We start from the raw sequence: 15,659 nt of genomic DNA on the forward strand, positions 1-15,659 counted from the left end.
ATGGCACAGTCGCGTCGCGAGCACGCGTCACTACGCAACCAAGTCCAACCCGGTCCGACCCGCATTCGAATGACATACTTTTTATTATCTATCTTATACATTACGACATACATATTAGTCAAATTTTAAATTAAAATCTACAATATTACGCAATAAATATAGAAAATAAAACTGTAAATAATTGTGTTGGAAAATTCGTAAATAATCGATTCACCATAAAGTTTTCGCGCCATTTCGCCAGCGCGCCGTTTCGAAATTTAAAAAGTTGAGTAAATATTGGGTGTTTTATGATAGACGGTACGTGCTTGATAAAACATTAAAATATCTGGGTCACTGTGTTACTTTTTATTTGTATTTTATAACTATGTGCAGAACCAAGTGTTTTATAAATGTGTTGCGTGATGTGTTTGTTTAGTGAAGGTATATTATCGGAGGCACCATCTGTCGAAAAGTGAGTATACATTTTTTTATCATTTAATAAACCTACCTTTATTTCCTCAGATGTTTAGTAGTTTTTTTTTTAATTTCTATGGGCGATGTAGAGCTAACTTAACAAATTTTTTTTTAAATTTCTATCCATAAGTAATTCGCTGCGCGGACGACCTATCTTAACAAAATGTAAATTGAATAAATAACATTAAATATTTAGCTGGTTCTAATAATTTATGCTTAGTTAGCGTAAGACCCAATCACAAGGACGAATTAAAATAACGTAATAATTGCCGTTCTTTTATTGCTTTAAACGAAATCTCATGTTCTATTAGCATATTTCGTAAAGTTGCACCAAGTGGTTTTGTAATATTTATAAAAATATGTAAAATAGTGTTTTTAGAATCAAACTACACACTAAAATTGCCATAGGGTACAAATTCAAAGCAGATTTCATAACAAGGTATTTTATTACATGTGATCTTCTGCTAAGTGCAAAAAACTTGCCAATATAAGAAGCTCTAGGTTATGTTTTTGAAATCAGGTATAACTGATGGGCCAAGACATCCAAGATATATTCACTAATAAACAGTAGGTACCTATTTAGGCAATCATTACCTAAATGTCAACAGCTTTTTACCTGGGTATTTGATTACATGTTTGGAGCTCAATAAATGAGCCATTATTAAAAACCCTAGCAGCAACTTTTTTATAAAAGGTAGGGTAATTGCGTCAGTTTACCGTCCAGTGCAAGTTTCTGTCCACTTGACGGCTTAGCAAATAATACATATATAATACTTATAATTTTTATGTAGATAGATAAATTGTTTAGATATTAAGGATTGCAATAAATCCAAATTTGTGCAGCAATGAATTACCTATATTCATATTTCAAGTGGACGAAAACTAGTGCAACGACCCTATTTAAAATTTTAAACATGGAATGAGGAGTGCGTTCGTTCTCTCGATAAGTACGCAACCTTAGGGTTACCAAATCCAAATTTGGGATCTCCTTCCTTCAATCACACATGAATTATCTGCTATGACTATTATCTCATTACCGCCGACTTCTGGTCTAGTGCCGTATAACGGAACAATTATATCATTGTCTTGTCAGTCTCACGGCAGACTCATTGCATTGACAACAAAATAATAAAGAATACTATATAGGGATGTACCGACTAGTCGGGAAAGCCGACTATCCGGCCTCATTTGTAGTCGGCGATTAGTCGGCGACTATATAGTCGGCAAAAATGGCCGATTAGTCCGCACTTTATAAGTGACAGAAAAACAGGGCAAAATAAATAAACAGCAAATATTTACCATTGTAAGCTTTTCACATATTTTACCCAAATTCCTATTTAGGGTGCGTACGAAAACTTTTGTCGAATTATTGACCGTGTGATCGCTTTCTTGTCTGAATTGTGGTATAAAATATAGCCTTAGGATTATTATATTTTTCAGCGTTACTATTTATACCTAATTATGATGAATAACGCGACGAAAGGGGTAAAACGATTGTTTTTAAGTGTATCCGAACTTATACGAAATTAATGATCTGGCCGACTAGCCGACTAGTCGGCCGATCAATAGTCGGTACATCATATAATTGGGCTTCTCGTAAATTTCTGAAGTAATGTCACCAATATTTAGTTGTATAATTACGTGTATGTATAAGTCGCTATGTACCTACTTATTTGATCACCAAAGAGCCATATATTTTTACCTCTCTCAGATAGCTAAGTAGGTAGGTAGGTATTCTTTATCTAAAAGAACTTAGTAGGTAGTTTACCTCCTAAGTTCTTTTAGATAAAGAATGCTGAAAAGATTTCGTGTCAAAGAAAAGAATAAAGCGCTATACAAAAAACCGGGCAAGTGCGAGTCGGACTCGCGCACGAAGGGTTCCGTACCATAATGCAAAAAAAAAAACAAAAAAAGCAAAAAGAAAACGGTCACCCATCCAAGTACTGACCCCTCCCGACGTTGCTTAACTTTGGTCAAAAATCACGTTTGTTGTATGGGAGCCCCATTTAAATCTTTATTTTATTCTGTTTTTAGTATTTGTTGTTATAGCGGCAACAGAAATACATCATCCGTGAAAATTTCAACTGTCTAGCTATCACGGTTCGTGAGATACAGCCTGGTGACAGACGGACGGACGGACGGACGGACGGACAGCGAAGTCTTAGTAATAGGGTCCCGTTTTACCCTTTGGGTACGGAACCCTAATAATAGGGTCCCGTTTTACCCTTTGGGTACGGAACCCTAAAAATACGGATTTGAAACCGCGGTGGCGCCTACACTTATAACAGTAATTTACTGTAGGTACATTGGCGGACATTATGCCTTTAGTAATAAGGCCCACCCAAAGAATTATATGACAAAGAACAACTCTCAATCTTCAAAAGTGTGACCAAAAATGAAATGCAAGTGTGTGCGTAAATTGTCTATGTGAGATCAAAAATAGTGATGTCATGTTACAACATATTACTAATCTGTCGATGTTTGATTGCTTTATCGACTACTTTTTCAAATGTGTTATTTTAAACATTAAAATTCTACGACATTATGACGTATAAATAACAATTGCACTGCGTTTGCCATCAAAATCGTTACAGACTTATCTTAATGTAACTCTTACTGTGTTGCAAAGTGAAGTTATCATGACACGCTAAACATGAACACCTTCAAAAAGGTATAACAATCGTTATTATTTGAAGTCGGTTATAAAAACTAATATCTTAATGATGTTTTGTGAAGAAATAATTACATAACTATTAATATGCCGACAAGTTATCGATACTGTCATATGAACATTTTGTCAAGCCCTAGCGTAAACGAACAGTTTATGTTTTTACACAAAATATCCTAAATTATTGACTAATATGATAAAATATTAGCACGGAGCGGAAGAAAAACTTATAATGAACTGTATAAACCGGCTTCTTACACTTTTTACGCTGTTAATTTGACACAATATCGTTATGAAAATTTCGTTCGGAATATCATAAATCCTCTGAAATGAGTAATTGCTTGGATTATTTGGCCCTGTGACACTGCAATCCGGCACACTACAAGACACCATCTTCCCTGAATTACTTTATTTAATACTTTTCGTCCTAATCCGTGTATATTTTTCAATTTGAAAATTACCGTGATACGCTCTTGGCCGTCCGCGGCCGTCGTCAAACTCAAAAGTGGTTACGTTTTCTCATTGGTAGTCTGACTCTTTCGCACTCATGGGATGTTCATATACGTGATGGCTTCCCTTTCGCACACTTCAGCTGTCTGTCAAGCGCAAGCGAATCCTAGGTCTATGGGTCCACCGATGTACAGTTAGGAGCATTGCTGTTTGTACAACAATGAATAGGAATGACTTTGTATAGCTACAGATTGACAGTCTTTATTATACAGTTGTCAAGCGTCTGTTTTTGCTGATCTATAAATGATACGGTTCCGAGCGGATGTGATGCCTCGGATTCTGGAATGTACGCTACGTTGTCTATTGGTTGTCTTCTGTTGTATTATCTTTGTCTATCGGCTCGATTCGGGAAATGAATTAGAGATTCACTAGATAAGAAATAGTAAAGATATGTGTCGTTCCACGGCAAAAGGTACCTTATGGCGGCTGGCGCTTACGCTATTATTGAAGCCGCTCCAATATTCAGCCGGGGCAATGGTACCTTTTGCCGTGGAACATCACATATCTGTACTATTTCATATCTAGTGAATCTCTAATTTAGTTCCCGAATCGCGCCGTATTTATCCTCCTGACGAGCCACTTCCGTCCTATATGTAGTGTTACAGTGAGATGTGAAAATTTGCATGGAGAAATTATGACTGAACTCATTGATAAAGGCGCCATGAACTTTTGCGGCTGATGGTATGGTACATAGGCCTTAATTACCTTTTGACTGAAAATTTGAGCAAATAAGCACAGGAAAGACGTACCTATAACTAGGGTTGCCAGATCGAAAGGCGCTATTATCGGGAAACAATATAAATTTTTCGGGATTTTAGGACTTGAGTCGGGAAATAAATACATTCAAATTAAAGTAATTATATTAAAAACAACGTGATTTTACATTATTAGTACTACGTCAGCTCGCTCGCTCGACGGCAGTTCAGAACTTGAAAATATTGTTTTATAACGTGAAGCTGTTTTTCGGGACAGTTTACACTTTGTCGGGAATCGGGAACACATGCTAAAAATCGGGAGAATCCCGCCAAATCCCGACCATCTGGCAACCCTACCTATAACACTAGCATAGCGGTCTAACTAAAAAAAGTTTGTGAATTGATATGAAATAAACACCTCAAATCTTAAATGATGTGTCGTTACCTAGCAAAAAGTCCCACATTGTCGCTTGTCTCGTAGGACCTTTTTACAGGTTATTCGTATAAAGAAAGATACAAGCAAATCTCGTCATTGGGAAGCGACCTTTGACAAGACTTCGACACATAGAGTTAGACCAAGTGAGTGGATAATTTTATACAAGTTTGACGTTTAAAATATCAGGTGCACCGCGTGGGCTATCAAAATCGCTGCAGACTTTTCTTGGTCTAACTCTATTAACACTATAGAGTTCATTATACTGATATCAATCTGAAATATGAGCCGTTACAAGGATTATTTTAATGTAAAATAAGATATAATGAACCCCGAATACGGTAGCAGAGATAAACTACTCGGATTATCACCTTGCGAAAGTATTAGCATCTATTAACATTTTCAATTTTGAATATAAGTACCCTTACTACGAGTTTGACGCGGCATTAGCCAGCGACTGCATATTTGCATAAATTCACTTAGACCGGGAGATAGTGACACATTTTACTGGATCATTTGTACCAGTATGGCGGTTCGTCAGGGGTCTAAGCACGTAATGAAGGAAAGAAAAATGATGGTCATAGCGCTGGTACCGGCGGCCCAATCGCGTGGGCGTTAGTCGAACGTGTCGGATAAAATACGAGTGTCGAACGATTTGTCCCACAAAAATCCTCGTATTTTCCGATAGTCCATAAAAAAGAAGTAGGCGGTAGCGTAATGCCATACTTCTCCGGTGTGACTTACAGCCCGCCATACTGAGGCGAACACATTAATTTAAAAAAAACAATTCAACCATTTGTGCCAAGCTAATTTTTGCACAGGTGATCATCGTTGAGCAGCCATTCATGGATATCACCATGCCATACTCTTCGGACGGTTCCAAATGGCCGCCATACCGCCGCAAGGGAGTTATTTTTTTTTTTGCTAAACGATTTGTACCAAAATTGCATTTAAATTTTTGGAAAGTATTTGATAAAATGTGACCGTTATTATAATTGCCATACTTATAGTAGGGGGAAAAAGTGCTGCCATACTTGAAAAACTTATTTAATCGACACGTTTCAAAAATACGACTATGTATACGTTAAATAATTTTTTACAGCATGGCATCATCATATTCTGTTTGTTTGGATACAATTATACCTAAAAAAAAATATTTCAGATTATAACTACGGGGCGGGACGACTGTGAGACTTAAGCCAAGACTTAAAACAAAAAACAATTTTTTGTCGATTTGTACCAGTATGGCATTTGGATTTTTGGAATTTATATGATGCAATGTGACCATTATTATATTTGCCATACTTCTAATAGGGGGAAAAAGGGGCACCATACTTGAAATAAAAAAAAAAATTATACACATTTGCCACCGCCTACAGGTATGGCATTATGAGATTTCCATTTATGATCACACAGCAAGTCTTGAAAATAAATTACAAGATGGTACAAATCGTTTAGCAATAAAAAAAAAATTAACTCCTTTGGGGCGGTATGGCGGCCATTTGGAACCATCCGAAAAGTATGGCATGGTGATGTCCATGAATGGCTGCTCGACGATGATCACCTGTGCAAAAATTAGCTTGGCACAAATGATTTAATTGTTTTTTTTTTATTAATGTGTTCGCCTCAGTATGGCGGGCTGTAAGTCACACCGGAGAAGTATGGCATTACGGTACCGTCTACTTCTTTTTTATGGACTATCGAAAAATACGAGGATTTTTGTGGAACAAATCGTTCGACACTCGTATTTTATCCGACACGTTCGACTAACGCCCACGCGATTGGGCCGCCGGTACCAGCGCTATGACCATCATTTTTATTTCGTTCATTACGTACTTAGACCCCTGACGAACCGCCATACTGGTACAAATGACCCACTAAAATGTGTCACTATCTCCCGGTCTAACTCGCAATGCATTTCGCTCGTACTCGGTATCGCGAAAATAATTTGGCTGTTAACATTTTGACATATTATGTCGGTACAGGTTTTAAAATCGTGCGTGAGACGCGCCAATCACCAAGATGATCGTATCATAACCAGTTCAGAACCATATCAAATTTTTAATTCCGAATCTGGCTGTAGACGCCTTTGCCAGCCAGCAGAAGAGTTCCCATAGTAAAAGTTGCTCAGTATGACCTAAATATTTTTTTTTAAAGAGACATAATACTAATTAAAAACTAAACTTAAATATAAACTAAATAATAAAGACAAACGAAAATAAATTAAACTAGTAACTAAAACTACCTAAAAAGTAAAAAATTGGCCCCAAAATATGTCTTTTGTCGATAAACGGCGTATTGGTTAGGTACATAATAAAATTAAGAACCAACAGTTTATCTATCACGGATGTACAATATAATTGGTGCAAGTAGATTGACTTCGAGTGAGTTGACGAATTCGCAAGCATGACTTCGAATGAGTTGGCGAATTCGCTAGCATTTACGATCGCGGTAAACTCATGGTAAGGTCTGATATCGGTTTCACGTGTAGGAGTAAAATAAATGCAATATTTAGTGTATATTCGTTTTGGATATAACTGTGGCGCCGCCCTGGCGGTTAAGGACATATTACTTTTAACATTTGACCGCAAATAAATAGTACGAAGACGTCGTCCCGTGAAATCTTAATTTCACCTTCGATGTGTGCGTTTGAGTTTTTTTTTCACCACCATGCACTACGTACATTCCATTTCAGTCGAGAGTACGTGCATATTAGGTACAGTCAGCAGCAGAAGTTGCTAAGCGGGCGAGATGTACAAAATTACTTGATGACTATATTCTCTTACTAATAAAGTCGTGTCAAGATCATTTTGACCCTCTCGCCCGCTTAGCAACTTCTGCTGCTGACTGTACAATACCTAACGATAAACTTCGGAGCTTATTTTATTGATAGGTTGGTAACTTTTTCATATGACCTGCATGCAAAAGTGTCCTGTAGGATTTAAATTTAAAATGTGAGGTGTAGTGCAATGCAATTTATACACTATCAGTAATAATTATACCTTTATGTAATGACATTATTATTGATATGAAAAAAATTGAATGATATAGTGATTGAAATGTAATAAATTGAAAATGTTGGTACTAACTAAGCCATAAGGAACCAAACATTAACGTATAGATTAGCCATCAAATATCCTGTCTATCTTCTTATAAAATGATAATATCGCTTCAACATAGTAAGCCAATCAGTTGTATCATAACTTCATTTTACTACATAGACTTGGGGCCCGATTCGGATTATGAAATAGACATCTATTAGATATCACCAAGATACGATAACGATATGTTTAAGATCTAACCTGTCAAGTTTGACATTTGCGCGATTCTGGAGATACTCTTGAACGATTTCCACAGGATATGACTTAGAAATCTAATTCACATCTAATAGATATCGTGCTCTATCTAACGTAAAAGTGACATTGGTTGCCCGAATTGCGCTGCAAAAGAGAACTAGTTGATATCTAAACTACAACGTGTCTAGAATGGATCTAGTACGTGTCGGCTCTTGTGAATGTCTTGAAGTTCGAATACGGCAGTAGGAAAATGGAGGAAGTCTGTAATGAAAGTAAACCAGAAATATCAAGTGTTTAATCGAAAATTTATATTCATTCATAGTATCGCGTTAAGCCTAGGCAGAAAATATGAGACGCTCGACTCGCGTTCATACAGAGACACTATATAGTCTGTATCTTTAGGTACTTATTTAAAAAAGATTAAACAAAATCTACCCTCAAATGGCTTCTTAAGCCAGTTGACGGTAGATGAAAACATTACATGATCAAATAATGCAGGTTAAAGTCAGGTCGTTCAGTGACAGATCCAGGTGGTTTTGTATTTGGCTGATTAATTAATCAATAAAGTTATAACTACCCGAAAATGTACAGATGATTTGTTTACTTTTATTTAAATACCTATATGGGCAGGCCACATTGCGCGCAGAGAAGATGGCCGATGGGGTCGAAAAGTACTCGAGTGGAGACCACGAACTAGCAAGCGCAGCGTAGAACGTCCACCCACAAGATAGACGGACGACATTGTTAAGGTCGCCGGAAGACGCTGGATGCGGGTCGCTTCCAAACGGTACGAATGGAGGTCCAAGGGGGAGGCCTATGTTCAGCAGTGGACGTCTTATGGCTGAACTGATGATTTAAATACCTGAAGGTACAGAGTATAGTTCCGGCATGCCCTACAGGTTTGACGTGACGTGACGTATCTAGGTTTTTACACAGAATAATTAATAGCACTACCGTACAGAAAGGAAACTTCCTACAAAAACGAAGTTTGACAGCGGTTCAGGGTCGAATCATGCTGTCCCTTTCTAATATATGGCACTATCCCTTTCGGCTATTTAGGGTTGTCAAAACACAAGTGATTATCTTATTTGTGGTCTTGCACGCAAAAGGAAGTCAAGTGGTGCCAACCCTAATAATTGCTCGGAGCAATGCTAAGCCGAGCGGAGCCGAGTTTGACCGAAGTCAGGAGTTTCGCACCCCTGGTTTTTGTTAGGCATCTAGACATTACGTTATGACTAGCTTCGGGGCGTTCGTAAATTCTTATGATTATAAAATTTGTAGTTTTTGCGTTGCGCAAACAATAATAATATGAACCGCAAGGAAACATCACGATTTGTCTTCACGGATTACAGAGTAAAAACAGCAAATTTTGCTCAGCAATAGTGGACTTTACAGCTTTGCAATAAGGGTTGTGAATTGTCAGTTAACCGTGTGCACTTGATCAAGAGGGTTTATGTAGGAAGCTAGTCCAAAGATTAGGTTTTATCTAAATAAACACTAAGCTCCATTTGCACCATTCCACTAACCCGGGGTTAACCGGTTGAATTTGGAGTTACCATGGTTACCAGTACAATTTGACACTGGGTTAACGGGTTAACCGCTTAACCATGGGTTAGTGGGATGGTGCAAGTGGGGTTAAGGAAATAGGCATTATCGACTGATGTGTACAGTGGCGTTCAAAAGTGCATGGTTTAGTAGATGTCGACCGTAATGCCTTAATATTACGGTTGAAACATCTCCATGCACTTTTGAACGCCAGTGTACCTTAACCTTGAATTTCATGCAAAGAAAATGCAGTTTCACAAATTTTTATTAATAATTTAAGAGTTATCTTTAAAGGACTCAAGTCTTTTCAGAAGACTCAGGTCTCGATAAGTTTAGCGACCCTGCGGCACCCTATCTGAGGCGGAGCCGGCACTCGTTGGTGGTTTTAGACGGTAGTCCTTCATTGGTTAGTCCGTCATCCCCCCTGGTTCCTCCGGACCAGGTGGCATGCGTAAACGCATTTCCCCAACGTAAAAAAAAAAGGTCTCGATAAGTTTTGACTTAATGACTAGTGTCTGAAAAACCGAGTAGAGTCTTATTTAGGTACCGTAAAACGGGGTGAGTAGGTTTCGCGGGGAGAGTTGGGTTATGAATGGGGAGAGAAGATTTGAGAGGGGGGTGAGAAGGGATTTTAAGGCTACTGCTACAAAAATAATGTATTCCAATTTAAAATGGGGCTATAGTAATACGCATAATAGAAAAAAATCGATCCAACAATCTTCCAAGATCACCTTTGTATGAAAAACCCTCTCACCCCAAATACGAGACACTACGGGGTGAGGTGGGTTTTCCTCTTTATCGTCAAGGTTATGAAATGGAACTACCCAAAATAAAATACAAACTAAAATACAAACGTCCGAACCACTTATTTTTTGACGACCGGTCTGGCCTAGTGGGTAGTGACCCTGCCTGCGAAGCCGATGGTCCTGGGTTCGAATCCCAGTAAGGGCATTTATTTGTATGATGATACAGATATTTGTTCCTGAGTCATGGGTGTTTTCTATGTATTTAAGTATGTATTTGTATATTATATATATCGTTGTCTGAGTACCCACAACACAAGCCTTCTTGAGCTTACTGTGGGACTTAGTCAATCTGTGTAAGAATGTCCTAAAATATTTATTTATTATTATTATTTACTTATTATATACAATGAAACCTGGTTAAGTGGGACCTGGATAAGTGAGAAACCTCTATAGCTGGGACTCATGGTGCGGTCCCGGCACTTTGGCGCTGAATTACCTCTGTTAGTGATAAAAAACAGACCTCTTTAACTGAGATTAGTTGTTTCGATTTTATAGTCAAATTTACTTCTATTACTGAGACAGAGAGTGTATTTTACCTCTTTTACTGAGACTATATTTGAAAGATTACATTTGCTTCATTGTTTTTTTAGAATGCTATAGGAATTGACCTCTGTATCTGAGATAACGTCAATTTATGACCTCTCTAACTTGGACTTTATTGAAGATCTTGGACTTCAGTCTAACCGAAAATTCCGCATTCGATTAATTGTGTCTAAACGACTTCAAGTTTTATTTAGTTAGTTTGAGTAAGTAGTTAAAACTATCGAAACGAAAAATCAAAAATTAATTTTCATTTATTTATGTTCTAAGACGCAATGAAGTCCGTTTTAAATTTAATTTTGCAAAATCAATCCTCTGTAGAAGTAGAATCATTTAAAGTTAGTTCGAATAAAAAATTGAACAGACTAAAAAAACTATTTAAGGACAAGGATTATTGTACCTTTATTTATTGTTGATGATTACAATTCATATTTAATGTTGACAAAATACCTTATTTACCACCTGAATAACCTCTTTTCCCACCTCTATTAACGGAACACTCTATAAATGAGACAGAAATTTATTTATACCTGGCTAACTGAGACCCTGTGTAAGTGGAAAACCTCTTAAAGTGAGACAAATTTGCTCGTCCCTTGAGATCCCACTTATCCAGGTTTCACTGTACTTACATCATTCGGTTTTCACGTGTAGAAATAAAATTTTATCGAGGTTTGAAAGTCAAATTTCACCCAACTCACCCCATTTTACGGTAAAGCAGAGGACTCAAAGGACTTGAGTCTTACCCATCTTTATCTTCACTATACCTACTTTGCGATATTGCGATGTCTAGATTCTTTCTCAATGCCTATTGGTACTCGTATTTTATTGTCTTTGGTAATGGCAATAATCATGCTCGTCATAAAGTCAGACCAAGAAAAGTCTGCAGCGGATTTTATAGCCCACGCAGTGCACGTGTCAAACTTCTATGAAATTATGACGTATACTGTCTAGGCTATCAAATCCGCTGCAGACTTTTCTTGGTCCGACTCTGGCTAACATATTTTTAATTATACTATTTAACATATCTTCAAAGAACGTATAGTCTATCTAGCCGCCACTGTCTAAATACATGTTAACACTTATAGTTCGTTTCTTTTAGCATTAGAAAGAACTTGAAAGAAGGTAAGCGATCTTGAAATATCTTTTAATTGAAAAACGCTTTTTAAAAATCAGTAACTATTACTTATGAAAGCAGAAGAATATAAAAGACCGTATTAAAGTGACATTCCATTTCCAACTGCAGCTGCAATACTGTTCATTTTCTATGGAAATTGACAATGACAGCGACGCGTTTCCATAGTAAAATGAACAGTATTTCAGCTGCAGTTGGAAATGGAATGTCACTCATAGATTCATAATTGTTACATATTTGTTGTAACTTATTTTTAAAATGTGTTAATAAAAGACACATCAAGATTGTTTACCTAATTTCTAATGCTAAAAAAAACGAAGTATAATAATATTTATGAACATGTAAGTATTTATCACTAAATTGAAGTAATCCTCAGTCTGCTTCACACTTGTTATGAAAAAAACGAAGATTTTGTTTTTAAATCAATGATAGTGTTTACGATGAATTTCGATTCGGTTCGTAATTTCATCAAACAAAGGCAAAGGTGTTTGAGTAAATATCAGTGGTTGGTTGTTATTATTATGATAACATTGGGTGTTCTTGGTCCCGATTCCTCACTAGTAGTTGTATAATAGTTATTTGTTTTACAAGGGGGCAAAGTTGTTGTTTAACCGCTCGTGCTAATATTGATATCCGAGCAAGCGAAAGATTCCAAAATTGAACCACGAGCTTAGTGAATGTGAGTGGTTCGAAAAATGGAATCTTGAGCGTTGCGAGGGTTTCAAAGCACGAGGGTTAAACAAAATTTGCCCCCGAGTGAAACACAAAATTTTTCACTTCACCAACCCGAAGCAAATATTCAATGTAAAATATCAAACAAAGTCAAACCAAATCAAATCCAAATGAATGTTATTAAATATATGTCATCCGAAATCATCACCCCATGCCACTTCAGTCAACCTCATTACTTCTTGTACCGAGGCTGACTGAAATAGCAAGACACGTTCGTACGTTTTCGTGAAAAAACGATGATGGAAAACAATTATACACATTTTTTAAAATTGTATTATTTTATAAACAGTATTTACTTACAAACAGACAAATTAAAAACATAAGTATTAGATTAGGCATGTAACAGGCAACTCATCACTCCGTGACAGCTAACCTAACCTCAAATCATATCAGTCAGACTTCAACGCTAACCTAACCTCAAATCAGTCAAGACTTCAACGCGTCAACACGACCGCTGGCGCCCATTTAATTTGATACCAATCTCCGAGTAAAAGTAAAGGAATGCGTACGCGAAAAGGTATAAAAAATCCAAGGTCAACCGTAATGGCGTAAGAGCATGTCACTGGTAACTGGCACACGTGGTTAACATAACCTAAAATTAAAACGTCGTAAGTCTCAACGAAATTCGTAATGTTATCGTTGTTTTTCTTTTGAAATAGAAGTGAATTTCTGTGACTACCTTCCAAAACTAGTATCTCGCTAGCTTGCTAAAGGAAAAACAGTTATAACGAAGCCTTAAAGCTTATTTTTAAACAAAGGACGGTTGTTATTACGGTTTCGGAAGGTTGATAAGTGGATTTGGCGATTTGCTACATTTAGCCTTAAGTCGTTTTTGATTACCGTATAATGTTCGTTTTGAGTGTATTTTTACACTTCAGTGCAGTTCAAGTTAAGGTCTGTGTAACGGAGCTTTCCTCATAAGGAGTAATAAAGGTTTACACCAATTTTGTACGTGCTAAGTGACAGTTACTTACATTGTTTTTTTGACCAATCATTAAATATGTAGGTAGAGCATTATTGGGTTAATTTAGAGGATACATTGTATAGATGTAGTGCATAATTGTTTTCCATCGTATTTTCTCGGAAACGTTCGTATTTGTCATGCTACTTCAGTCAACCTCAGTACTTACATACTTTTTGTACCGAGACTGACTCAAATAGCACACGTTCGTACGATTCCGTGTAAAATACGATGGAAAATAATTATACACTGTAGTGTATAATTATAATTACAGATATTATAAGTATAATTACAGATGTATCTGTAAAACACAAAGACCTTTCATGTTGTCTGCGTTTTGGTCTCCTTTATTACATTTTTTCAACGTTTGAAGTGGATGATTATCTATTGTTTTGAGCATTTCTTCTACATCCATTGTAACAGAACAAGAACTCCTATACTTACCTCCAAATTTTCAAAAATTCCGCGTTTAGACAACTTTGTGGATGCTTTTCAAACTACCTAGTAAGAATATCTTTAATGCATTGTCAATGTTGCCATACTTAAAAACACCTTGTCATGTCAAGGTCACAACAAATTCCAATAATTTCTGCTGACTTTCGAAGATGACATTTCGCGCTTACATGACACAGGCAAACGTCTTTATGTAACGTCATACGTAAGCTTTTTGTTTTTTAAGTGGAACACCAAAAGCCGAAGAAATGACCATTCGTTCTCGTCAAACGGCTAATGTTTACAAGCGTTATGAGGTTATGACACCTGTAGCTCTACTATGAGTTCCGTGAATGACAGTGAGAAGTGAAGATAGTGAGAAAGTTAAGGAAAATGTATGGAGTAATTGTACAGTGCCTCTACCGGTCACGTAAAGAACTAAAAATTTCAATTTGTACCATGAGTTACAAACGTTTTTACGCGAGTTTTCCATACTTGCCTAACTTCACACCTAAAACGCTCTCTTTCTAATTATATAATGAAAACTGAGCCAGAATTATTCTGCGTAAATACTTTACGCGAGTAAACGTGACAGATGTTATGGAAAAATACGTGCGTTTCCAACGTGACATTTCTGTCAACTTGTAAACACAACAAATACGCAGATTTTTCACGAATATTAATGCAATTTTCAACGTAATATGTATAAATTTATAACAGTATGTGAACTTCAAGCAAAACTTTAAGGGATAAATCAATTAATAGTTCGATAAAAGGCTGATTTAGTACAAAGGTAATGAGTTATACTTGACATCATATTTTCCTATTTCTACTGCTACATTTGCGAAAATCACATTGCTTACGAGCAGTTTTTGGTTTTAGGCAAGAAGCTGATTGAAAACAACATTTCCATGAAAACCCGGATTGCATCATGTATGCATGTAGAAGTTACATATGTATTAAGAATTAAGGCTCAATACAAGGAGCGGTACATAGACATGTTGCTGTTTTTGTTGCTGGGTGCACATAACACATAGTAAGAATAAGACATACCGCAAGACCTATTATAATATTTACACAAGAATTGCTGCGTATTTTATTAAGCATTATTATCTTAAATAAAATAAAACATACAAATGTTCTGTGGGTTTATTTATTTTTCTTTACTAAGTAAGTATTATTTTATGTTCCGTTGTTCAAATTATTGTGTTTGGTACCTAGGTAATCGTTTTTCATGTCAACTTGGTAACAGGAAATATAAAACTTTCTTCAAAAACTTTTGCTGGTGGTTCTGAATCTGAAAATTTAAATAAGATTTAAACACATTTATTGCCAAAAACCCGCTGCGTGGGTTCATTTTGTATTGGAAATGGGGCGCTTGGCACTGAAATATACTCAAGATCATATAGGTACTATAAAATTAAGATCGCTATTAAGGTCATACGTAGGGTCTGTG

General features: G+C 36.6%; 1 protein-coding gene across 1 annotated transcript in view; it reads left to right on the forward strand.

Annotated features, from left to right (window-relative positions):
* LOC134672199 (uncharacterized) overlaps positions 1-15,659 on the forward strand; it is an 81,672-nt gene continuing 66,013 nt past the window's right edge. The window contains exons 1-2 of the mRNA XM_063530099.1: positions 1-52; positions 435-451. Coding sequence (XP_063386169.1) covers positions 1-52; positions 435-451 — 69 coding nt within the window. The remainder of the gene's footprint in view (positions 53-434; positions 452-15,659) is intronic.

The sequence above is a fragment of the Cydia fagiglandana genome, chromosome 16, assembly GCF_963556715.1.
Source record: "Cydia fagiglandana chromosome 16, ilCydFagi1.1, whole genome shotgun sequence".
NCBI classification, from domain to species: domain Eukaryota; kingdom Metazoa; phylum Arthropoda; class Insecta; order Lepidoptera; family Tortricidae; genus Cydia; species Cydia fagiglandana.